Source organism: Grus americana, chromosome 9, assembly GCF_028858705.1.
Source record: "Grus americana isolate bGruAme1 chromosome 9, bGruAme1.mat, whole genome shotgun sequence".
In the NCBI taxonomy this organism is placed as follows: Eukaryota; Metazoa; Chordata; class Aves; order Gruiformes; family Gruidae; genus Grus; species Grus americana.
Genome location: NC_072860.1, coordinates 26382148 through 26409225, shown reverse-complemented (window position 1 = coordinate 26409225; position 27078 = coordinate 26382148). Strand labels below are relative to the sequence as shown.

Sequence of the window (27078 nt, the reverse complement as noted above, 5' to 3'; positions counted from 1 at the left end):
TTATTATCGAGACCGTGTATCCCCACACCATGCAACGCGCACCCCGGCGGCTGGGATGGCTCTGAGCCGAGGCAGCGAGTCAGTGCATGCTCCGCTGGGGCGCAGCCGGCGGGCGGGTAGCGCCGAGTCCCGCGCCCCGCCGCTCCCTCCTCCCGGCGGCGGCCTCGGGGGGGCCGCTCAACGCACCGCCGCTGCCGGGCGGCGGCCACCGGCGCGTCCCGGCCCCGCGGCGCCCCGTCCCTCCCGCGGGGTAGCCGCGCCGCCAGGAGCGGCGAGGAGCGGGCCCGGCCCGCCGAGGAAAGCTCCGCCGGTGCCGCACCTCCCGCGGCCCCCCTCAGAGCCAGAGCTCGCCGCGGGCGCCCCTAGGCCGCTGCTCCGCCTCAGGGCCCCGCGGGAGGCCGCCGCGCTCCGCCGCTCTCGCAGCTCGCCCCGCCGCGTCGCGGAGCCAGCGGCCGGCCGCAGCGAGAAGGTGCCTGGCAGGGCCGCCCGCGGGTACCTGTCTCCCGTGTCCCCCACGCCTTGCGCCGTCCCTCCCCCGGGGCGGAGCGCCGCCGCCACCGCCTCCTCGCCCGGCCCCCGCCGCCCGACTACAAGCCCCGGCGGCCTTCGCGGGGGGGCGCCGGCACGGGTTGGCGGGGGCGGCGCGAAGGCTTCTGGGACTCGTAGTCCGGCGGGGGCGGCGGAGCTGGGCCCGGGGAGAGGCGGGCGGCGGTGCGGGGCCGCGCTGGCGGGGGCTGCGGCGGGAAGATCGGTGTAGGTGGTGCGGCAATATCTGTTAGAGCCAGTCCGGACTCCCACAGGGGTACCGGGACAGCAAACGCTCGACTGCAGCTCACCGTACTTCAGACGCCAGGGTGACCCTCTTAGCCACCCCTGCTCCTCCTAAAAACCCTGGGAAACCAGGAAACAAAATAGTGCTGTGGTTTTTCTAGAGGATATTACAGGACTATCAGGCAGTCCCGCAGGTGAAGGGGAACCAAAGGCGGAATTTCTCTATTAGACTGATCATAGAGTTTGCCTAGACAGCAATTCAATGGGGAAAAAACCAAACAAATAAAAAAACCCCAAAACAAAAAAAAACCCCACTACTCAAAACGTGTATTCTCTTTCTCTGAGCCATTTCTGTAAGTTGTCGTTTTTCTGCTAACTGATAAGCAATGAAAATTACAAGCTGTGCCTGTGTGAGCAGAAGTTTGCTGGAATATAAACAATTCAGTGTAGTGCCTGAGCTGCAAATGAGCTGGAGTGATTTTCAGCCAGCTGGCAGACTGGGGGTCTGAAAACTGACAAAATTCGTCAACCAACCTCAGAGAGTATGACAGCTGATATACTAGTCAAACACGTAAGAGTGGTGTTGAAAATGAATTAGCAAACCACAAAACCAGTCTGAAATTTTGAGTGAAAACCATAATAAGCCGCCTTTCAGCCAATGCTGAGTGTTCAGGTACCTGCCTTCCAGCAGCTCCCACTTCCTTAGGGCTATTGTTAACACAGAAGTCACACATAAACATACATAAACTATTGTTTTGCTAGTTTTTTTCAAAGATCAGCTGAAGTAAATTACATAACCCCAAATCTGGTTAACCCAAAGTTAATGATTTAAACCTTTTTGTGTCCAATTCTTACATCCAACTATGAGGGGCAGGAAAGTTAATGACAGATGCGGTATCTAAGGATGATGCCGCTTTAAATCTTAGCAGGCCGTAACACTTTATTAGTATTTCAAAGTACTATCCAAAGTTGTACATTTCAGGCCTGAAGAAACTCTTACCTCTATCTTCCCATCCGTCACTCTCCACTTGAGTTGTGCCGTGGGCTCTTGACCTGAAAGGCCAAAATACGTGCCCATGAGTTCACTGATACGGTAACAACACAGACTTGAGAGCAGCTGCAGCTCATGATGCTGACTGAACAGCTAACTTCACTAGTGCTTCTAGGAAACGTAAGACTAAACGTGACAAACAGCAGCTGAAATAAGTTGCACCAATGAAATAATGTTTTCGCTACTACAAACTTTGTAGCTACCTCTAGCCTGAAGCTTTCCAATCAGACTAAGTCCCTGTTTTGTGACTGGAGCTTTTCTAGCAAAACTTCTCAGTTTAAAGAAAGCCTCAGTTTTGTTGTATCTAACCTGTGTCTTATCATGGCTGGGACACTTGCATTACAGCACAGATCCCTCAGCACAGTCAATTTGTCTTTGTGTGCATGACCTTAGAGAGCAAATTTCTGCTCCCTGGCTTTTTGCTATATCTGCTGCAGCAACTCCCCTTTGAGTTGTTCATTGTACTGGCTGGAAGCCGTTCGTGGCCACTAAGCAAAACTGGCTCTGTAATGACTGTGTTTGTTTTTAATAACAACTGCATTATGGCTTTGTTTAATTCTATTTATGTTTAATGAAAGATAAAATAAATGTAAAAATGTGGAGAATACTGCTCACTAGCGCCAACCAATTCACTATTTATTTAATCATCATTTTAATGAGATGTAAATGTGTATGTTTTGTCAGGGAGCAGTGACTTGTATGAAAGTTGTGTTTTGCTGATGGCAATTTGAATTCTGGCTATGGGATTGTGAAGTGAAATAAAGTGGTTACAAGTCAGAGAGTGCATAAATCACTTTTCCAGCCACCAGCATCCATCATTGCTATTTCAGTTGCCCAGGACTGATATCCGTACACTCTCCATCAACTTTCTCCAAAGAAGTACGGGATCCTCTCTGTGCTAAATGCCCCCAGGAGCAGAAGATGCTCCATACTACCCTGGAGCAGTCCATTAGCAAAATGATTATTGTTGCCTATTTTCCATTGCATGATGCATATTTTATACTGCAAGAGAGTTTGAGATGGTTCCAAAAGCATCTCGGCTGTGAAAATATGATCTGAAACACTCTGCAGCTGCAGTGTCTGAAGCTTTCCTTTCTGAATGGGAGGCAGATGAAACAATAGGGTACAGGAAAGTCTTGTTCTGCTAAACAGATGCAATGGGGCAGCAATCGCCATCGTGACAGGGCCGTCTCAAAGTAACCCATGTAAATACTCAGCCCTTGAAATGGAACTGTCCACTAATTAAATGCTAATAATCCAGGTATTGAGTACAAGTTTTACACAACTGTACCATTAAGTGCAAAATTCAAAGCAACATTGAGACAGCCCAGTGATCTGATCCAGAGTGAGCCAAAAAACCCACTTAGGGGTTTCATTCTGCACTCCATGGCTAAAGTCTGTCCTGCTTACTCTAGCAAATCTCTTCAGTGGAGAAACAGAACTTCAAGATCCAAACACATTATTTTAAACGCTGGAAATCAGTAATAAAAATTTCATCAATATTTGGGATATCTGTTGTTATTGAAAGATTTCATTTGGGTTTTCTTTTTGAGGGGAACGTTGACTTTTGTTCATCTGTGAAAGGAGTGAAAAGCGATCACTGAGTCAGCTTCACAAATAAACTTAGTAATTATACACTATGTAATGAGCCGAGCATGTGGAAGAAACATTTCTTGCTCAACAGCTCCTCCTACTGCTCACACGTAGCACGAAGCTATCAAGGCATAATTTGTTTTCACTCATTGGCTACAAAAACAATCTGCTTATATAAACATGTATTGATCGTCTGTTTAGTGTTATAATACACAGGAATTGGGTATATGTTGCCTGACATGGAATAAAATTGGAAATTATTTTGAGCCCAAGAGAAAAAAAGCAGCATACAACTTTCATTCATAGGCAATTTTCATGGTACCCAGAATTAAAATACAGAGTAAGATATGGAAAAGACTTTGCTAGTCTGCACAATACCAACACTGTTAGCATTATCATTTCTTGCTTATAATAGAAGAACAATGTTTTTTGATTGTAAGACGCTTCATTTTGTAAAGATACTTATAATGACAACTTATATAATAATAACAACAATTAAAATTTATTTCATTTAATCTATATGCAAACTGAATTTACTATTATTATACCCTGGTGATGAACAGTGAAGATACAATACTGAACGGGTCATCAGTTTTAATGGAAAATTTTACTATCATGAAGCATTTAGTTTGATGGAAATTTCCTTGTAAAAACAGTACCAAAATCTGTAAAACTTCTATTTTATAATATTCTCTGGGATGCTAAAATGTTGAATATGCTTCTGTTATTATTTACTGTATTCTGCTGCCTATTTGAAAAGTCTTCTCAGGATTTTCAGATTCAAAGAATGTTATTAGCACAAATCAGAAGTGCCCACTAATGTAGCTTACTGCAGGTTAGTCCTTTCATTGCATGTCAGAACACTGAAATTTATATCAAAATATTCCCAGAAGCCTACAAAGCCATTTCCCTTTTCTTTTGTTAATATATAAAATCATACTAGAAAAAGTAGTACCAATGATGACTATAAAACTGTCTTTTTGCGTGTCAGGAATAAAATTGCAATGCAGTAAAATCTCTCATGCTTTTCAGAGGTTTTAAAGAAACAAATTCTAGAATATTCAGGATGTTCTTTGTCCATGACAGACACAGCTCTCCAGAGAAATAACAGAATAGCAATATTATAAACTGCTTTCTACAATAGTTTTGATAACAGGTAAATAAAGTTTCAGATTTTCTGCCAATAATTTTTATTCTTTCTTTCTTTTGATTTCTGTTGATATAAACAACACTTTCTAATATTGTTTCCAGAGTTTTATGTAGCAGGAAATACCAAGCACCGCAGGTAAATTCTGCCTTCTCCCTGGTAAGCCCATGAGAAATCTTATTATAGGAATTTTGCTCATTTTGCACCTCCGTTGAAGAGGAACACTTGCAGATGTGGAATGAAAATAGCAATTTTCCACACAAGTTGTTCTTTTCTATTTTCCATGATTCTCAATTCCCATTCCTCATTATAGTACATCTTCGTGTGTAAAGTCTGATTTTCTTTTATTTCCTGGCAACATAAAGTGACCTTAGTGTCAGTGAGAATGAGAGTCACAGGATGCAGGGAGATTTCTGGAAAATGCAAGAGTCATGTTTTAGCAACATCTTTTATTTAAACATAAGATTCTGCTATGGAGTAGTGTGCACTAAACCACAACCATGTAGCAGTGTATCACTGTGCAGCTGAAGCACATCCTGGATGTATTGGGAAGGTTCAATGTATGCAGGTACCTGCATGCAGACAAACATGAGAATGGAAATTCCAGGGTATATAATTTCTGATTATAAGTATATAATTTGGTGTAAGATATAACTAAAGCTAACATTATTTCAAGAAAACAAAAATCAATGTAATTTCCCAAATAAACTAAGGGGTGCTGTTTATTAGTGTTTACATGTTTTTATTTACTTTTAATATCAGAGACAAACTATCCTGTGATACACACAATCAAGAAAAGATGCCAATACTCGTTTTATGGAAAAATTTAACTGGGGTGTATTTCAGAAGGAAATTCTGGAGTCTATCAACTTACAGAACCTTGAATTAATACAGTTCTAGAATTGCAAGAAAAATTGGGGTATTATAGGTGAAAAGTAAAACATTTTTCTAACAGTGAGCTCACATGCTGATGTAAAGACAATCTGCAACTGGCATAAGGAAGGACGGAAAGAAGCTGATAGGAGTACAATGTGATTCTGGTCTCAGTAGTTATACAGTTACCAGGTGGTCCAAGTATATAAAAGACTCACGAAGAAACTATAATACTGACAGTGACAATGAAATGCGAACAAAAAGCTGAAGCTCTGTTCCCACTGAAACCAGTGGGAGTCTTTGCCTTGAACCTTGGTGGGAGCACAATCCCAAAATTTTCATTCTGAGTCCACCTCTCAAGGGCATGACATACTCTTGGAAATTCTCACTGATTTATTCTGAGGTTTCCCTGGTTAGGCCCTCTGTATCATAATTATTCAAAACACATTTTTCCCTGTCAGTTTCCAGAGATGAACTCACTGAGAATTGGAGCATGACTGAAATATCGTCAAAAAAGCCTGGTAGATAAAGCCAAAGATGATCCTGACTGCCAAAGCTGCTATCTAAATATTCTTTCATTTAAATAGCAGCATAACTTTTCATCACTACTGAGTGAAGATATACTTGGAAATGTTTGTAAAGTATTTGCTGGTGAATTAATGCATCACAAACTTAGCTCTTTTATGAAGAACTCAAAAATATGCAAGGAAAACAGAAATAGAAGCTAAGCATTTTAGAATCACTTTGAATTAGCTACAAACTGGCAGCATTCTTATTAAATCTTTCTCAGATTTGAACACAAATTGATAAAAATCAACAACAATCTTAATTTTCCTCTTCATTAATTTTTACTTGGTTTAGCAGATGTTTCATGTCTTTGTTGTAGACTATTTAATTTGCATTAAGCAAGAGACTACAAATTTGATTTATACATTTTAACTCCTTGCATTTTTACTTCTTTCAGATACATTTGTATGCAAAACATTATGGGCTGCATTCTGGACCAGATCCTTAGGTCAGCCAAGCTTGGCTTGTACCAAAACAGAGATGAGAGGGGAATTGAAGTTACATGTGCCTTTTTTGGTGACTTACTCTAAAACTAAAATTAACTGTGGACTCAGCTGACTGCACAATTTAAAACCGATCCCAAGCTGCACTCAGTTCCATGACTCTTCAGGAGGTTAGTTACAGCCACGATGAATTTCAAACGTACAGCAGCGATCCAACCTTGACACTTTCCCTTGACCATACTCTTAATATACCCTAGAAAGTAAAGCCTTCTAAAAGGCATGATAGAGATAACTCAGCTCTGGGCTACTTAAGATTTCCTTGAGCAAGCCAAGTAAATTGCTTTTCTGACTGCTTTATGGTCCCTGAATGGCATGAAGCAGGCAGCCTGTGTTCCTTTTGTCTCTGGGAATATGTGATTGATTCTCACAAACTACTTCATTTTCATATGCAGCCTCAGGGACAGGCTCCTTTTACTCAATTCAAAAGGCTCACTTATTTCCCATATTTTGGTGATGGAGGTAGAGAGATATTCAAACAAGGATGGTGGAATAATTCTTTTATGGGGCTATGGAGGATTTATTAAGACCTTCCCCATTTTTTAAATTATAGTGTATTCATGCCCAGTGCTTGAAATTTGCTTGAAATGGGTCTGTCGATAAATAAAGATGAAGCATTCATACCTCTAGGGCTGAAATGGGAAATATATTTTATAAGGGGCAGGAAAAGGAAGAGACTCAGACTTTCTCTAAAGAGCCAGCACGGAAAACTGAAGGAGCATTGCTGATGTCCACTGGATACAGCCATAACCTTCCTCCAAGAGAAATACAAAAGCACAGAAAGAAATACAAAGTAATTAAAAAAAAAATAATCAGAAGTTAACAGTCAGGGACACTTGCAGAAGATGACAAATTTAAAAACATTCTGTGTAAGGTAATAGGGATAAGCTGCTTAGAGATATTTAGATGTCTACACTCCACTGAATCATACAAGGAAGTTTGGGTTCATAAGAACTGGATGCGGTAGGAAATTGGTAATTCCCATACACAACACCTACTCAAGGATGTTTTAAGTGACATCTATTCTTCCTGTGTGTCTGCAGTGACAAACACACTTCTTTTTGTTTGTTCTCTGTCTTCTCATGGGCAATATGTCTAGTGAGATCCAAACGGCATGGTTTGTACTAAAATAGCTGCATGGGTTGGTACCTTCAGCTGTCAGAACTGCCTCTCCTTCCTTCCCACTTTGTGAAATATAGATACCACAGCACCATCTGCTTCACCAGGATGCAGATTTGCTGCAGAGGAGCTGTATTTTAATGGGAAAAATCATCTGACTACAAGAGAATTTTATGACTTGGTTTTAATTTTCTTTTACATCTACTTCCCCCCCCCCCCCAATTCTCACATCAGTCCTAGGTCTCTTGAGGCACCAGACTGTGAAGCTGACACCAGATGGGGGAATGAGTTTCAAACAGCTGCGGGCTTCCCTACTGCTGCTTCCAGCTATCAAGGATTCATTTCTGCACGTGCATACGGAAAAAGCTGGTGATAGCAAGACAGTACTAAATTCAGTTTTCTTCCCTGCAAGCTCCACTGCTTTCAGCATTCTCACAGCTCACAAAATTTGCCACAATCACAGTATCTGTTTAGAGAGGGCAGAATGACTGGCAGCTGCCTTCAGCTGATGAAAAAGAAGTGAACAAAGGATGAGAGAGCACGTAGAAGGAATGGAATGTATTTACATAGATCCCTCTGCAGGAGGCTGTTTATCAGATGTTATGAACTGATTTATTTATAGCTAATGACTTCTCCAAAAACATTGTTCTCTGCTGACCTTTACGCTTAAATTGAAAGTCAGGAGACCTACTCTGCCAAGTAAATGAAATAATTTTAAACTAAAATACAGGGGGGGAAAGCCTCTTGATGTATTGTGAATCCATTGTTAACTACTGTATCTCCTGCTCTTTTACCTTATTATCATTGCTGGTCACTATGGATAGCTAGTAGTCTCCAGAATAACCAGTAAACCTGGTACATGAAAAGAAAAAAAGACAACTTGATTTAATACGGGAGTTTAGGACACTTAGCCAGTAATCCGATCAGTTGGTTATACTGTCATCTCCTTATACCGGGGTTCTGTCTCTCAGTGGTCTGTGCAATGCCCAATCCATTAGTAATGCTCCAAAATAAGGAACAGGGATTTGCACTTTTCCAGGCTGACATAATTAGTCATTGCTTCCTACAAAAATACAGAAAGCAGTAACCAGGCTATTTCAGCCTGCTGGATCCTGCCTCTTCGGACTGTCAAACCCACTCACGCTAACATGTTTGAGCTCGGCTTACAGAACTGAGGCGTTTGCACCCAGAGAGGATCGTGCCCTTTCTTTGATCACCATCTTTGCTCTCCCCAGTAGCTTCCAACAGCCAGGCCTAACGAGGTTCAGCAGTACGGAAAATGCCGGCACGCTGGAGTCATGGGTGCCCCAAAGAGACAGCTAATTCACCTCACGCTGCCGTCAAGCCCCGTGCTGTGGGACTGAAGATGCGTGTTTTACAATTGGCTCATCACGGTCAGCAGTGCCTGTCATTGCTTCCAAACTGGGATGCTTCAGGAGTCAAAGTGTGTCCTGTCACCCTTTCCTCTCGCGATGCTAATTAGACTCTGCTCTCTGCAAGAGCACAACAGAGACACAAAAGATGCTGATGAATCTTGTCTGTTGTTGCCCATAGAAGTTACGAAGGAGACCTTTGCAGTAAATGGAAAGCAATGCTGTTTGCTGGAGGGATGATACAATACTTCGCATGCTCGCTATGTCCCAAGTTCTTGCTAGAGGAGGGAGGGGAAGGGTTTCCTCCCTTCCTTGATGCACAGTCCATATTCCTGCTGCAGTTCCTGCAGCTCTGCATCTCTGGCTTCCCCTTGTGCCCCTGCGCTCCTGGTTCCACCAGCCCCCGGGAGAGGTGCTGGGCTAGCTCAGGGAGGCCTCTGCAGATTGACTTCACCTGCTACAGAAGAAGGGCACTGACCACACTCTGCTCTGTCACCAGAAGTGACAGCGCAAAGAAAAAGCACCCCTTCCTCTATGGACTCTCACAACATCGCTACTTTAACTTTTAAGCGTAAGAAATGTCTCTCAGGATAGGAAGATCAACTGAGCAGAAACTTCGTAATGTTAGAATTAATCCTGTGCTTTAGAAGTAAAACCTGATGGCTGCATGCAGATAAAACAGTTTCTCCTTTCTGCTTCTTGCTGTAATGGAAAAAGTACAGTATTGAAAAAATAATTTCACAGCTTGGCTTAGCATTAACAGCACTTTCTGTGTAACAAATACCTGATGCCATGGATTTGGTAATGGAACAGGAGACGGCTGATGCACTTCTATGAGAGGAACTGGGCTGCCAGCCAAAATGTGAGTTTTACTAGTTATGTTCACAATCGGGAACTACAAGAATTAATTCCTGAATTGATGTATGTGAGCATAGAAAAGCAAAATATAGCACAATTTGCAGAATCTGTAGGCTACATGCATTTTCATCTATCTTTCTTATACTGCTTTTTTTATCTGGTGTTTCTAGATCTGAAAATTCATAAAAGTATTGAATCAGAAAACCCTTTGGAAGTGCAGTAATCCGTATTTACAGCCTAGCTCCTGCATAAAAGATGGAAGAGCCCCACTCTTCCAGTGCCTTTGAGCCTGGTACCTTTTAAAAAGTTTCCTTCAGCAAGGGTTGGTTCAATCAGGATGCGTGAAACAGAAGAATCAGAGTGAAAAAACTCAATGCCCATATATATTTATTCCTGTAATGACTGTGACATGAGACATACTTCTTGTATGTCTTTGAGATATTTTTATCTTTATAAGTTTTCTACCCAAAACTACCAGTAATGAGCACTCTCAAGAAAATCTGCACTGCTGAGGTATAAGGAGCAGCCTCAGAAATGTAAGATATGAAGCTGATGCAGTGGCAGTAAATACTGGTTTGTGTAAAATGCAGTTTTGAGACACCACACAAAGTTCCCTTACAGTGAGTTTTAATTCAGAAGTTAAGAAGATGTACGAAAGTTCAAGTACTTGTCTGGCGGATTCAATGGAACGTAATAAAGGCCTTTAACCCCAGTAAAATGGGTTTTTAAAGGTTTGAGAAGTCTCACGCTGACCAATGTGAAGACAGGAGTGGCACTACAAGAAAGCAAGTCAGGCAGAATCTCTCTGAAGAAGTCAGAAACCCTCATTTTAAATGAAGATATATACTTTAAACTTTGGCTAGCTTATGTTGAAGTAATATGTATGTGAAACTGCAGTTGCCATTTTCTAAACCTGCTCTATTATTTCCTTAAGGTTAATAAGTTCACTTAGTTTTTATTCCTCTGTGATACCAAGAGACATTTAATGAAGTCTTATGTCTTAAAAATCAGTTTCTCCAAATAGCTGAATTCTGCTGAAAAATCTAAAATTAAAGGCTTTTTAACTGTGACCCTGCTCTGGAAAGGCAGTTCAGCACATAGTCTCACTGACCTTCAGCCTATGCTCTGCTATATACAGCTCTCCTGAATTTATCTTCGAACATGTGTACTACTGAAACCAATGAGACTGGTTATAAGGGTAATGATATAACTGTTTGTGGTATTTGTTTCAAAGCTACGGACCTCACAGTTATCTGCCATTCTATCACAGTGCATAAATAAGAAAATGGAAAAATAGCATAGGAAGAATAAATACAATATGCTGTACTGTTAAGACAAATATCAATAAACTAGTGAAAGACATAAAGAAGGGTTTAGAATAGTTCTTTCCACACCTCCTGTATTGTTGTTAAATACTAGTTCTTTTCACAGAATTTAGTTTCACACTAATTTGCTTACCTATTTAATAATGTTAATAGCTGTGTGTTTAAAAGTATAATGTGATTTCACTGCTGTGCTGTTGAACTGTATTTTGCTGCATTTACCTCCTTACACATATGAAAGGCTGTAGAAAGAATGAAGTGTAAGGGTATAGCTATATTGGACTTGTCCTCAGTGTCAAAAGCAGTTTAAGAGGCTGCCCCTGTCGCGCTGCAATTCTGTGCTTTCCCACCATTCCTGCATAATTCCTTAACACCACTCTGTCTCCCAACAGCCTAGGGATCCAGTTTTAAAAACTGCCTGAGATTGTTCGTCTTTATATTAGATCTTTAGAAATATTTTAAAAGGGTATTGAAAATATCAAAGTTGCTATAAATATAGCAACTATGCTATAGTTATTGCTATAAATTCCTGTTTAAGGAATCACTGACATTTGTTTTACAGTTTTCATTAAAAAAACCCAACAACTTTTCATTGAAACATTTGAAAATGTCAGCATTTCTTTTGCGGAAAACTGTTTCCCTGGCCATCTTTTAAACAAAAAAAAATTGAAACACCACCAAATAGTCTTGCATTAAAATTATATAGGTGACATGTCACATATGGATATGACAACTGAATCCAACCTCTGCCATGAGATGCAAATTTCTTAATGACTGATAGAGACACACAGGTATAATTTAACCACATCAAAATCTTTGCCTAAATCATTGCTTTCTGTTAGAATCAGTGACAGAATTCTAGCTAAAATTACTATTTTGTGTACTCAGAGCTCTCCCTTCCTCTAGCCATTTGAAACTAAGAGTATATTGATAAATACCCTTCATTGGAAGTATATTTAGTGCTTGAACTCTGTATATGAAGAGAGGCAGGAGATCAACAACTACTACATTTACATTAGCAACACAGAGGAGGATTTCAACATATAAGTAGCAATGAGACAAACTATGGACAATTTTGCCCTTTGTTTTCAAAATGGGCTTTGTTTTCTCTCACCCTCAAATTATATTTTACAGAGGTTCTCTAGGATTACATCTGGAATAAGGAAAATATGGCTAAAAGGATTTAATTTATCTTTAAAATAAAATCCAGTATGTCATTCAGACAGCAAAGCAAGCCAGGGACGAATGTTTGATGTAAAAATTTATGAAACATGAAATGGGCTTTAATAGTAAGTCTGTGAATTCTTGAAACAATAGGTCTCTCTGGAGTGGCAGAGTCCTATTTTTATGGTGCTTTGATAGGTGGGAAGGTCATAAAAGTGTTGTGTATGAGGAAAGAATTAAAAATGTAATTGAACATGGTTCATAAATCCATGAAGGTTCAAAAGCTACACTCTGGGTACTAATTCCTGCTGGGAAATGTTTCCATGTAGTTACAATGTAAAGGTTAATAGTAAATACAATCTCGCACATGCAAATCTCTGGTTTATTTTTCTTCTAAGATATGACTTACCATTGACCTTATGTTGTCCATCATTTGATGATTATGTCTGCATTTTCCAGTAAAAACTGTTCTTCCCTTTTTTGATTAAATTAGACTGTGAGCTCAGATTTTGATTTATATGGAGTAGCAATGCCTCATTATTCCAGGACTGAAAATGTCCTCATTTAAGATCAGATCAGAAGATGGGACGAAAGTCTTTTATAATTTTGAAAGGAATCAGTCTTTTTTAGGCCAGTCACTACACTTCTGCTATTAATCATAAAGACGGATATGTATAAAAGAAGATATTTTTACATCTATACTAAAATTCTCAAAATTCTACATTGACAAATGGCTATTAATAAGAGAAGGATATAAAGAGAAAAGCAAAGAGAAATGTTAAAATGAGACCTTCGGGCTCAAAGACCTACTGCTTTTGCAGTTTGCCACTATGAAGAGGCACCAAGGGAGCTAAGGCAGATCAAAGATTACATCTCAAGAATCCCAGTTCTTATTAATTTATTGTTTAGCCAATAACTGCATCATATTTAATGAAGCATCTGCCTTTTAGGTATGTGTAGACAAGATAGCAATCCCTCTGGTAGTGCTTGTTTACATTGAAAATAAAGGTACAGAACAGAAACCTCTTTGCTGATCCATATATGAGTTCTTGCAACGGTATGAAATAGTTTTCAGAAGATGGCAATAAAACCAAAGAAATTTCACACAAAACAGTATTTTATAGGAATACCGTTAAAGCTGACAAGTAAAAATTCCGTAACAGAAGAAATACCCAATTGAGATTATCATACCACTAGTACAATACATAGTGTTCTGCCACTCATGTGCATGCATGTCAACACAGTGTGTAATAACAGCTACAGAAACTGTTTTTGCATTGCTTTAAATTATAAGCGATGAATGTATTGCTTTTCCTTTTTTTCTCAAGTATTTCTAGAATTTCTCAAGTATTTCTAGAATAGTTCTAATTATTCTTCAGATTTTATTTTTGTCAGTGGAGATTTGGGAATTACACTGAAAATAAATTCCTGTTTCTTATGCCATAGTGCTAAAGAAACTAGGACACATGTAAAAGAAGTATCTAAATAAAGAGAATTCATATAGAGGAAAAGGTCTGAACCTCTGTCAAAATAATATGAATAAAGAAGCAGCATCACTGATTATCTTGGCAGTGCAGAAGTGCAGAAGACTTGTTTTCTGATAGAAAATACATAAAGATTAAGAAAAATCTGCCCCAAATGCTCACTCACAGTTAATCAATTCTTACTCAGAAGTTACAGGAATAAAATAGAAGGTGGATCCACTTTTCTGATAGGTGCTACTGCAAAGTATAGATGGCCAGAGCTAACTTAAAAAAGCTATCTGGAGGTTTCAAATTCATGTATCCTGGAGAACAATGAACTATAACATAGTTAAGCAAAATAGGTACTTCTGTGTATTATAGCCTTCTGATTTTATAAAGCTTCTTATACAGAAAGACCGGATGAAAAGTAAATGAGTCAGAGAAATTAATGCACACAGAGGAGACACAAGTTTTATGTATTTGGGTTCTTTGTAGACAATTTAAACACTGTTTATAGATGTTAAGATTTTCTTTTAAAATAATAAACTTCTAGTCCTCTGGCTAGGGAAATTAATTTTGAACATAAATTGCTGCATTCTGTGTGATTTCCATTGTCTGACTCTCTCATACCTGCAAATCTCTTTCACATAGGACATTATGCTTCAATCCAAGAAAAAACAATTTCTCTCCATCCTAATTAGCCCTGAAAGCAAGCCTTTTCCCCTTCATGTGCCACAGTAGAAACTAAGTTAGATAAAGAGATCTGGGCAAAGGTGAAGGGTCTCTGCTTGGGGTCTATATATAGTTTTAATGAGCTAACATGAATATCTTAAAGCAGAAACTCTTTTATGTACTGGTTTCACTTCTAAAACACAGCATTAATTCTAACATTTCTGCTCAACCCATCTGCCTGTCCTGAGGTGCATTTATGACAGTTACAGGGCAGGAACAAACAAGATTCATCAGCATCTTTTGTGTCTCTGTTGTGCTCTTGCAGAGAGCAGAGTCTAATTAGCATTGCGAGAGGAAAGGGTGACAGGACACACTTTGACTCCTGAAGCATCCCGGTTTGGAAGCAATGACAGGCACTGCTGACCGTGATGAGCCAATTGTAAAACACGCATCTTCAGTCCCACAGCACGGGGCTTGACGGCAGCGTGAGGTGAATTAGCTGTCTCTTTGGGGCACCCATGACTCCAGCGTGCCGGCATTTTCCATACTGCTGAACCTCGTTAGGCCTGGCTGTTGGAAGCTACTGGGGAGAGCAAAGATGGTGATCAAAGAAAGGGCACGATCCTCTCTGGGTGCAAACGCCTCAGTTCTGTAAGCCGAGCTCAAACATGTTAGCGTGAGTGGGTTTGACAGTCCGAAGAGGCAGGATCCAGCAGGCTGAAATAGCCTGGTTACTGCTTTCTGTATTTTTGTAGGAAGCAATGACTAATTATGTCAGCCTGGAAAAGTGCAAATCCCTGTTCCTTATTTGTGGAGCATGGCTGATGGGTCACTTTTCTCTCTGTCAGATAGATTACATTCCAGGACATTCAAGTTGCAGGGTTTGCTGTTTTCTTCCAGTCTTTCCTTGACTTACCCCTACTTTCACAGTAGTGTGAGGATGTTCAAGTCTCTAGTTCCTAGGAGTCAGCAATTAAGAAAACAAATTATTTCCTGAGTCTTCAATTGTCTTCTCTGCTTCTCTGCTCCTCTTACAGTAGATTAAATTTCACTGAAAGTCATCTTCCACCCTATGAAAGGCATTCATGAGGCAGTCTGGGATAGTCTCTTAGCAGAAGATAAACTTCAAGCAATCTTTCCATTATTATACGTAATCTATACCACCTTTTTCCTTTCAGAGGTACATGGAATATTCTTCTTCCTCATAGTTATAAAGCACCAGAGATTGAAGCAGAATTTTAAAAGCGTAGGGATAAGAGAAAATTTAGTTTAAATAAATTAGAAATAGTTTCAATTCGATGACACTGATGAAGACTTTTTTGAAATAAGTTTTAGATAAAGTACATATAGGCAGACTGATACGGTCTTTTGGAGGAAAAAAAAAGTGTTATTTGAATGAATTATTCAGCTTTCCAGTGCCTTCCCCTTGCATTGTTTTCACTGTTTACACCATGTATTCAAATCCAAGCAGATTTTTCCAAGTAGGACTGCACTGAAAGACAGTAAGTACCGAAATGACCATGCCATCTCTACTCCAGTATCTATAGGTCAACGTTACTTAGATATCTAAAACCTCTTCAAGACAATTGGGACTAAGGCATTAAATAACTTGGTAACTCTAATTTCAATTTCTCATCCTGCCAAATTGTTCATGTCCACAATTGTGGTCATGTGCTAAGTTCCTCTGAAGGCCCATTCACTCGAGCACACTTATGCACACTGAGAAACAAACACCTCCACCTCGGGTTTAATGAGGCAAGGAAGAAACTGTGCTAAAATGGCAATAGTCTACAAAATTAAAGGGAAAAAAAAAAGCTCAGTAAAGGAGAAAGACAGTGGCAAATTTTATTCCAGTAAAAATACCTGTGCCTAAACAGAAAGAAAAGAGATTGTTTCTTAATAGATATATTTGAATGCCATGTACTTTTTAAAGCAATTACAGAAAAGACTGTAATACTTCCTAGTATTGTAATTCCTCTGGAGACCCTTCTGTCACAGTCAAAGGATACACTGAATGTTCTCAAATTTGGCTTTTCAAAGGATCACTTACACAAGGCAGGAACTACTTTTTCCTCATAACACTCTTCATTAATTATTTGATGTCTGTAGAAAATGTATGATTAGATTTTACTGGGGATTTTATCATCTTATAGCTAATTTGGATTTTACTCACCAAGTATATGGCTATGCTGAAAAGAAACGCAGCAAAATGTTGGGCATTGGTTTCCTGAAGCACTTTGCTCTGAGGGCGGCCGCTGGCCCTGTGGTCCTCACACACGGCTGCTCGCTCCACCTGAGGTAAAAGACACAGGCAGTCTTTCAGGGAAGAGGCTCATCTAAGTAAAAACCATTTCTAGTTTGGAAAATGTGGCATGAAATAGAAGCTATACCCCCCCCCCAAGCTGTTCACATAGCGCCATTGCTGCTAGAGAAGCAGAGGTCTGGGCTGGATGGGCCGTGAGGAAGGTGGATGCAGGAACAACCATAAACACTGGGTAAAAGGAATTTCTGAGACCTGTGTGATTGTTCTTACTCTATCACTGTCGCAGACACAATTTGTGCTCTCATGCTATTCCCACGCTGAATTTTTCCTCTCACGGTATTGCCACAACCCACACTGTCTTCCCGCCCGGCGTTTCCCCGGGACTACCGGCCCCGGCAGCCCTCGCGGTGCCCTCCCGCCGCATTTGGCGGTTCCCTGGCGTGGGGGCTGCTGGGCCCTGTAGGCAGCTGCCGCCGCGGTGAAGCCTGGCGCGGTGGCCGCGTCGCCTCGGCGCCTCTCGGCCGGCCGGCGGCCCGAGGGAGCCGGGGGTACACCGGCTGGGTTACCTCGTAGGGCGGGTGCTGTTGGCTGCCCGGTGCGGAGGGAGCGATGCGGGCCGGTAGCCGCGGGCAGGCCGCCGGGGAGGCTAAAGGGGCTGAGAGCGGCCAGCGAGGAGGCTGAGGAGATGAGAGGGGCCGGCAGGAAGCCTGAGGCGGCGGGAGGGCCGGCAGCCCGGGGGACCCCTGTGCGCTGCGGGGGCTCGGCAGTGGCGAGCGGCGGGACGGGAGCTGAGGAGATTTTACACAGCCGCCCTTCTCCCCTCGTTTGTAATGAAATGGTGAGATCTGAGCGAGTTGTGTTTGGGGTTTTTTTTGTGAGGTGGTTTTTTTTTTCCCTTTGGGTTTGTTTTATGGCAACGAGCGCTTAGTGACTCCTGCTTGCCCCTCACAAGGAAAGGACCAAGCGCTTCTGCCTGACAGAGACCCTGCGCCCCTCACCAGCCGACTGGCAGGGCTTTTTTCTCAGAGCAAGGAAGCGATGACGGCTGGATGAGGAGCTGTACTCTGCTGAAACACTGAATTCAGCTTTGAGAACTTTTTTTGGGGTGGTAAAAGCTTCGAGTAGGCTTTAGATGTCAACACTGAAATTAAAGAAGATGTGAATGAGAATTTATTACTCCCGCTCAGAAAGGGACACCCATTTTGGTAATTACCTGCCTTAGTTATAACAAGAAAATCACTGATCTCATCCTTTCATCTTGTGTGTTGTTCTTAAAAACACAAAATTTTAATTCCTTGTCTTTCCTCCTGAAAACCAGCTCCTGGGACCTCACCCTATGCTAATTTGTCTTAAAGAGAAATCTTCTGTACAGTGCACCAGTTCTGGTGGATTCTTAGCCCTTGCTAAGTATGTGTTGACACCTGGGAGAGAGAACCAAGCACGCAGCTATTATCCTTTTGATGCTCCGTAAGTGGAATGTTCTTTTGCATATTCCAAACCCAGTGTGCTGTTTCCTGTGGTTTCAGCATTAGATGGGGGAGGGGTTCATGCTGCAATGATTTAAAATTAATTGTTGCCTGCTGAAGAGCCCTTTCTGTCTTGTTTGCAACTGGGCTGAGTCATGAAGGCTTTGGGATTCCCTCAGTGCCTGTGACAGAATCGGGCAGCTGAGAGTCTTCCTGGAAAAGAGATGGAGCATTAGTGGAGCACATCAGGACTGCAGCTGTTGCCATCCTGAGCTTATATATATAGAAACCCTCGACTCCACACACATGTGGACACCACCATATTTGTTGGCAGCGCAACTGAAGTTTGTAGTAGTTTTTTGTCATCTCTCGAGACTTGGTTGCTGCAGGAGTACTTGGGAGACAACTTCAGTCAACTTCTTAATTAAACGTGGAATTTCATTGAAGTACGTACTTGAAATGTTTACTCAGTTCACCAGAGGTGAATATACCTCTTACCTGAATGAGGAGGGAAGAAGAAACAAGAGGAGACGGGAGTGCAGGAGGATGTTATATCCCTGACCACTGCTAATAGAAAGTCCTCGATTCCCATCCTGTGCCACTCTACTGTGGTGTCACTTTTAGCAGGGCATTCTAATGTAATTTTCTGTATAGCCAAGAAATAGGCTAATGACAGGAAGTATGGGTTTAGAATAATACACCGAATAAACAATCTGGTTGAAAAAATACACTTTTTTTTTAATCCTATGTTAATAAATTCTTCCAAGGTATTTGAGAGAACTATGCTTGTTATGACCGTCACTGTGATTTTCATGTGATTTGCTGTATGCTTGTAAAAATGTCTGAAATAGAGAAGAACTGCAGCTATTTCTCTACTAAAAGCCAAATGAAATTTCTTCTCCTTACTGCTTCAGTCAGTTCTTCGTATAAAGTGTGTTGAAGGTCTGCAAGATAGCTAGGGTTGTATCACCCCTCTTTTAAAGGAAAACTGCAGAATAATCCTAGAAATTAGAGAACAGGAGAATCTTAAACTCCCATTTTAATCAGCTCCTAGTCCCAGGCTGGGCATTCAGCTCTGCAACTCGCAGCCATAGCTTTGTATCTGTACAGTTCTAGATTTTAAACTCCTTTTAGGCAGCTTTTCCTTTTCTATGTTACACCTGAAACAGCTTAGGGAGAAAGCAGAGCTTAGCTGCTGAGTGCAGGAACACATAGCTTCCCTTGTCTTTTCTATTCCTGAATGACCCATTCTCAATTCAGAAAGGGATGTGAAGACCTGCCAGGTGAAGGAACAAAGCACAGCCTGGAGCTGGAAAATGTGTTCAATTTGAACCACACTTAGAGAAGAGCCCCTGACCTCGGTGAGAGACCAGGCGTGCAAGAACTGCAGCAGCAGACTGTCACGCAAGAGCGTGGTTTACATACTGCTAGGACACTGGTGGGCAGAAGAAACTTGCTTTGCTGGCGTTTCCGGGGCATCAGTGGTAGCTAAATAAAAAATTATGTGAGCGAGCTCTATAGGAAGATACGAAGCAATTGCAACTGGGAAGGTCTAGGTTCACTGCTCTTCACAACTGACAGGCTTAACTGTTCAACTTTTATGAAACGCTCAGTTCACAACATATTAAATGGTATGATATCATCTTACTTCGAGTTGAAATAGTCTGTGCCTAATCCTTCTGGGCCAGCTATGCATTGTCCTTGTGTTTTTGGAGATCACTAGCCTCCACAGTTTTCACTTACTTAATTATCTGTCTTGATGGAGAATTAAAAAAGTTCCTGAACTGGCCTAGCCAGGTGTGGGGAAGCATGCTGGGAAATTGTATGACTCCTGCAGACAACAATGTAAAATTAAAATATGTTACTTGCATTACAAAGGGCAGTAAGTCAAGCCCCTATAAGCTGGAGCCAAGATACATTCCTCATCTAATTGTTACGTGGTGTCATACAGCCTGATTCCAGGTGTGATACCGCTCCAGATAAACTTGTTTTCTGGTGCTGGGATTTGTGGAGCCTCATGCCAGATATTTTACACCATGCAGAACAGAGCCTTTCTAAGAACTAGCCTGTTCTCCACTATAGGGCAATTTGTCTCCTTTCCAAGAACAGTAGTGTATATTCTGTAGGTTCTTTGATGCAGCTCAATTGTATTGGCAAGTCAAGCTAACAACTCACTATAAGAGCCATCCTTTCTTGCTGGGTTTCCTTCCCTATGCTGTGAAGCTGGTGCTGAGGTGTCTTGAGGACACAGGATGACTATCAGAGGCTACAGATGTTCCTAGGAGCAGGTTGGCACCACTATTTGCGATCACATTACTTACCCTGTGGTGTGGTTCTGTAGCAGGTTAAGCTCATCTTTGCCTGGGCTGCCTTGGCCTGCCCAACCTCCCACCATCTCCCTGCCCTTGTCATGTGTTTCCATCCCATCCCTTCCTCCGGCGCCTGCAGTTGTGTGGTCAGGTTGTGCGCAGACTGAAGACGCTGGCACATCTTTGTCCTGCCAGGCCTGACTAGTTCCCTGATGTGTCCTCCTTGCCAGCACAAGGGAGAGGGCAGGAAGAGGTTGCCAAGCGGAACCATGTTACAGGCTTGCACTAATGCCCATGCAGATGCTGGCTGTCAGAGAGAGCTGCAGAAGGCTGCCTCCCCAGTGTGTTAATAATTCATCGTCAACATTGCTTCTTTCCATTCTTTCCAAGCAGTGCTGGAGCCAAAAGGGATCAAACAAACTCGAGTATATTATTACAACGAAAGAAACTTGCCTGTGCCTTGCTTTGTGTGGATAGACAGGTGGGGTAGGTTAGAGAGAAAGCTCTCCTGATCACCTTGACTTTATGCTTTGATTACCTCCCAGTGTCTTAATTTTAAGTAGGCAGATAAATGACTTACCACAGTGTATAGCTGTGAGGCAGAGATATTTCAGTCATTTTTAGCTTGGTCTTCTATGGAAATGAGCCTTATTTTCTTTCATTGCCTCTATCTCTCTATACTCCCACATACCATACTTTTTAACTCATGTCCAATTTCAGTTAAAACAGGAAAGGAAGTACTGATTTCAAAGATACAAATTTTGACAAAAGAGACGATCAAGAAGAGAAAAGCAGCATTATTACATAGTCCTTACTAGACAGCAGAGAAGCTACATGGAAGACAGCCATTCTGAAGCCAAATGCCTCAGTGTGGGTTTATACCTTTTTAGACATCAGAGGATCCCATTATAAGGCATGAAATAATAGGGAAAAAACCCCCTTACTTCTGCACATGGAGATAATCTGCTAAATTCTATATAAACCTGAAGTTGCCACTTTTCCATATGGGGAACCTCACTGAACTTAAAAAAAGAGGGCTGGTAATTTCCTTTAGTGCAGTGGTAATTTGAATGCTTCCGGTTTGCTTTTTTAATTCATGCTTCCCTTGCTTGGAAGAATTATTGCTGTGTGGCTATATGACTTTGATATGGCTGTGTTTGAATTTGTTTGGCTGGAAACCAAGTGAGAAGCAGTAAAAAGAGGTTTTGAAATTTAATTGTGTGGGCAACACAATCGAGAGACCTGCAAACAAGGGACCAGCCCCTTTGGGACAGAGTGCTACCCAGGAGAGTCTCTTTCCTGCTCTTCAGAGTAAGATCTTTGCAAAAAAATGCTTTCTCTATGCAGCTGCAGTCATCCATCACAGTGTCTTACCAAATGTGGCAGTATGGTTTTGTCTGCTTTTCTTGTTGTTGTTGTTTGGTTAGTTTTGTTTTTTTTTTTTTTTTTAATCTTGAAGACTGTTTCTTCTCTGTGTGTGGAAAAGTATCTTAAAGCACATAGGCTAAAAGTGCCTTAAAAGGTAGATGTTTCAGGCAAATTTTGATTTCTGAGTGAAGCTATACACGTCTGATTACAAATTGTGAAAGGTATTCATGAGTTCTTATTTCCCCTTGGGGTAGAAGCTGGGAAAAGCAGCAGGAGTGGCTGCTCAGAGAGCGAGGAGGAGAGGATGCCTGGGGGCTTTACATACCACCATCCAAGATCTGCTTACAGCGTCACGTCGGGAATGGATTCTGCTTACCCCAACGTTTTATGTCTCTGAAATCACTTCGTCTTCTGCACTACCACCTATCTCTTTCACAATGGCTCTCAGCTGTAAGGTAAAAACTTTTTGAAGCTGTTAGAACTAAAGCAAACCCAGACAAGTCTCACTTTCTGCATTGTTTCAACTCGGGGAATTTGTTATTGAAAGAACTAGTGGAGAGTTATTGAAAAGAATGAAAACATCTGTATAGTTTTCCATGGCAGAAGTACCTACCTGAGTTTTCCTGCCTTTTATGCAGATGTTTTTTGGGGAGGATTCAGAGAGCACTGAGGTGACAGCCCTGCCTTCGCTTGCCCTGGAAACCGGTGCTCTGCCACTGCATCTCACTAAAGGATTCAGAAGAGGCTGATCCACCTCGCAGAGGAGGTGAGTAACGTGAAGCAGGGATGCTGGCCTTGCTGAGAACATGGGTAGTATGGAAGTCAAATGTTGTTTCTCCTGTGTATAAAATCAACAGTGTTGTTTTTCACCAACATTTCATGGGGGGGAAAAAAACCCTAAAAAACTCCTCTTCCCACCCCACCCCTCCGTACACCATTGAAATATGTAGCTTTGAAAATCTGGTTCAGAGTAGAAAGTCTTGAGATAATAATCCTGCAGCAGAATTCCAGGGCGATTACATTTCATATTTGATGAGTCCATTCTCTAGACCCCAACCTAGGTTCTGTCTTCCATGACGTCGTAGTTGGTGCAGCTCAGGAGATGCACTCTTGTGGCAGACCCCTGGATCTGCAGGAGAAGGGGAGGGCATGGGCCATACTGAGTGCTGCTGCCAGGGGCAGTGGTTTACCATTTCTGAATTTTCTATGGAAAATGGACAGTTTTTAAACAGAAAATTTTAATTTGTTGAAAACTATGGGGGAAAAAAAAGATTGAGGGAGTAGGTCAGCATTTACTAATAGATCAGCTCAGGTGGTGTTTGGGAAGGAAGGGAAGGAAGGTGAGGCTCAGATGCCTTAGACTTTGCTTGTGGCATATTCTCCCAAAATGAAGCTGATTCATATTTGGAAACGATTTGACTGCAGGCAGGCAGTTTAGAACATAATGTATTATGCAGATTTCTACCTAATTTACTTCTCCAATTAGATCATTAAAATGCCTCAAGTATTTGTGGTTTTGTTTTATTTTGTAGTATGTTTAAGGAAAAACTCACCATCTTTTCCCTACAGAAATCGTGTCTGTGTATTCTCTCCACTCTGGTGTTTCTGGGTGACGACTACTGAGGTGCGAATATGGGGCTGGGAGATACCGATGCAGAAAAGACTGGGAACTGTCCGAAAGTGGCATTAATCAAAGGTTGCAGGAGGTGGTGGCTTCACAGGAGACTTTCCTGTGACATATTAATTGAGCTACATTTTTGTGGCCACTTAACTCTGACACCATATTTTTGCATGGACATTACATTGCACTTTGTAGGAACTTTGGCAGCCTGCATTGTAAAGTCCCACAGAGCACAGATATTTTTTGAGATTCAAAATTTGGGAAGGCACTAATTGTAAACATTTTTTGCTGCTTGCTCTAAATAGTATTTCAGCCTTGTCTGTTCCTCCCTACCTGCAGTTCTTCAACTCTGGCTTTGTACAAATTATCAAATTAATGCTGTCATGAGAGCGCGGTACCGAGCCAGATGATGGTTGTCATTGTTGCGTAATGCAGAGGGCTTTGGCCAGAGGAGTTTTTAGCAATAGTGAAGAAGGGTGGAGTACAGAGGAGACACTGTAATTGAGGATCAAAGCTAATTGGTTTTGCTTCTCAATCTGTATAGGAGCTGTTCAGCTGCAAAAGGCAGAAGTGTTAGGAAGCATCTCTCACCTAGACGTTTTATCACTGGGGAGAAGTGAAGAGGTAAGTTCTACTTCTTACAGAATCATTTTTTTGTAAGAAAAGTCTTTCCTCAAAGTAGCTTGGCAATACATTTGATGGTAAGAGGCTTAAGGATAACCTAGATTTAGTAAAGACTGCATGTAATGCACAGAAATGTGAAGGATATAGTAAGGATATTGCTAAAAGTAGTTAATTCTTAACTACAGAAGCATTATGTAGTTTATCTCACCTGTCAGGCAGAAAAGAGGCGGAGAAGCTATGGAAGTAAAATGGAAAAGGTGAGGCAAAATTTTTCTAAAAACTTTAGGAAGTGGCTTTTGTTAGGATAAAATCCCACTCTAGAGAGATCTATGAAGTTGTATTTAATTTCTGTGGAATAAGGTTTTTTTTCCACAGATCTTGACACTACCAGAAGTTCTTAACTTTCCAATTAAAAAGTGGGGAATCACAGTTTTTGTTTTGTCTCCTTTTATTTACCAAACGACAGGAAGCACCAGTAACTGAAATAGTCCTGTTTTCCCTTTACCTCTCCAGTTCTGTACTCCGGTAACTATATAATGTAACAATAATCATTAGCATTAATTCAAACACAAAGCTTTAAAATAAATTTATATGTTTTCATTCTGGCAACAGATCAATTCAATCAAGCTGGATAATCTGCGTATAATTTCCTTGTGTATGTGTGGTATTCTGTGTGCTCCTAGTTTGCATTCCAGCAGCAACTGGAGCATAAGACATGAAATTCAGTCTGCAGTAGCAGAAATCAGACTTCTAGCCAAGCTCTATGTCAAAATCCAGGAGTGGTGAAGGAGAGAGGGTTTGAAGTGCTTTTTGAATTAAGCCGCTTCAACAGTCTTAAATAATCCAGAGCAAGGCAAAGTTATGAAAGTAGAGTTTAGGTTGGAGAACAGAATCACAACAATTATTGGGCAACCAATTTCTGGAAAAAAGAGATACTGTGGAGCTGCCTTGGTAAAAAATGGGGCCCAGCACACAATGGTCTAAATTGGACTGTCGTGTTCAGAACTGAATGCAGGAAAGAAAAAGGAATACAAATGAAGTTTGATGGGATGGGGTAAAGGAGTGACTTGTGCTAGTCTGTTACTATCTGGTCACGTTTTATGCTTTAAAATGCATTTCTGATCTTGGAATTTTAGATCTTTTGTGTTTTCAAAACATCATTTACTAAAAATGGTCAGTATGAGCAAGCTGAGTAGCGTGGAGTTGCTGCCCATATGATGTTTTTATGTATTCTTTGTTGTTCTTGTAAGGTTTCTATTTCTACTAACTATCCTTTATTGTAATAGGAAAGGCTTTCAGAAGTGGCACAAAGTCAAAGATGGATTTTAAGAGCATGAAGAACTATATCTATTGGCTGTACTGCCAGTTTGAACTGATCACCTGCAGCTATCTCATGGAGCCCTGGGAAAAACTGCTCTTCTACACTTTCAACGTCATTATGTTAGTTATGGTATTATACACTGCTTACATCTTTGTCCCTGTCCACATCAGCACGGCTTTTCAATTCTTCTTGCACTTATTTGGAAGCCAACATGAAAATACTGTTTCTATTGTGAAGTAACATTGGCAACCTGACACTGACTCTTGGATCAAAGAAGCATTTTTCTTAACACTCCGTTTTTGTTTAGAAACAGGTTCAGGGTGTATGCAAATACTGGTTTATTCTGCAGTATCTCTTAGTGTTCTTCTGTATTCTGGGACTCTGTGACAGCAATTCATTTTACCAAAACAATTTCAATCAGTCCTTGCTTTTATTGTCTGATTGACTGCTTCTTGAAGAGCTTTTAATGTTAAAGACTGGCTGGATTTGGGACAGAAACAACCGTGCTGCATATTTTGTTATTCCAGGGAGAGCTGCTGGGATATGGCGAGGTTTCATCTTGAGAAATTCTATGGCATACATTTGTTCTTGTCTGCTGTAGCTTTGCTGACAGGAGAGATGTGTACACGAAAGGTTTTGCACAATACTATACAACTATAAGCTGCTTCTCTAAGCTTGGTATGTATGTATTTATAGAATTATTTTATTATTTATTTAGTTTGCCTCAATTATTTAATACAATGAATTACTTGACTGGTTCATCATCATTATGCAAATAATGCAGTTGATTTATTAAAAATGTGGGGATTTACTTCCATGAAAATTGATAATGAAATTCTCATTTTCTTGGACTTTACAAAAAAGATCATTTTTGTTTTACTTCTAGAAGACTGGTAAAGCATGCACATCATATACAGAACATACATATTCAGTTGTGGTAGGGACATTTCAGTTGAAAAACAATAAAAACCCTACTGAAAATACAATGTCTCTCCTTTTGATCTAAACTCCTTATTCCCTCTCTTTTCCCTCCTTTTTTACTCTTACCTGTTGAGTAGTGTCAGAAACGTGAACTCTTGAGACTGCAGACTTTGTAACTAATGTGCTGGGCACCCTGCGATTGGCGTTTTTTCAAAGAAGTCCCTGGTTTTTAAGCTGCAGCCTTAGAAACACAAGATGCCCATGCTGCCGGCTTGCTACGGCGGGCATGGGCTGGAGCTGGCCAGGGCTGAAGTGCCGATAAATTCACTTGGCAACTACAATTGGTGGTCGCTGTCAGCCCAGGGGAAAAACAGAGTAGTAACAGGGCACATACAGGGCAACATAAATGCAACTTTGCCCTCACCCACCACAAACTGAGGGTTTTTTACATCTTTTGAGTGCAGAGATGCTCCTAGAATGTCCTCTCCTTCAAGAGAATAGGATGTTATTAGTAAGTGGCAATCAAATGACTTATGAAATGAGATTTGGGCATAGACCAAAAAAAGGGAAGACACTAATTATGTTATTTGTCATCTTAACATGAGATCCAGTTACTTACCCAATTTATAATTAGAGGAAAACAGGATATAAAAATAGTTCATTCAGGAAAATGAGGGCAGCTGAGCTTAAATTTACAACTCTCTTGACAGTA

General features: G+C 41.2%; 1 protein-coding gene across 2 annotated transcripts; it reads left to right on the top strand.

The window, feature by feature from the left end:
• Positions 1-17234: 17234 nt before the first annotated feature.
• LOC129210027 (serine palmitoyltransferase small subunit B-like) lies at positions 17235-26284 on the top strand. 2 transcript variants are annotated; one of them, XM_054835464.1, is made up of 7 exons: positions 17235-17574; positions 18055-18203; positions 22134-22334; positions 22518-22645; positions 23449-23503; positions 24045-24124; positions 25411-26284. In XM_054835464.1, the coding sequence occupies exon 7, from the start codon at positions 25443-25445 to the stop codon at positions 25683-25685; it is 243 nt and encodes an 80-aa protein (XP_054691439.1). In that variant the 5' UTR covers positions 17235-17574; positions 18055-18203; positions 22134-22334; positions 22518-22645; positions 23449-23503; positions 24045-24124; positions 25411-25442; the 3' UTR covers positions 25686-26284. The 2 variants fall into 2 exon arrangements, with proteins under 2 accessions (XP_054691439.1, XP_054691440.1); XM_054835465.1 differs by lacking the exon at positions 23449-23503.
• The last annotated feature ends 794 nt before the right edge of the window (positions 26285-27078 follow it).

Coding starts and splice junctions, on each gene's coding strand:
- LOC129210027 (XM_054835465.1), top strand. CDS start 25,443: ATGGATTTTAAGAGCATGAAGAACTATATCTATTGGCTGTACTGCCAG.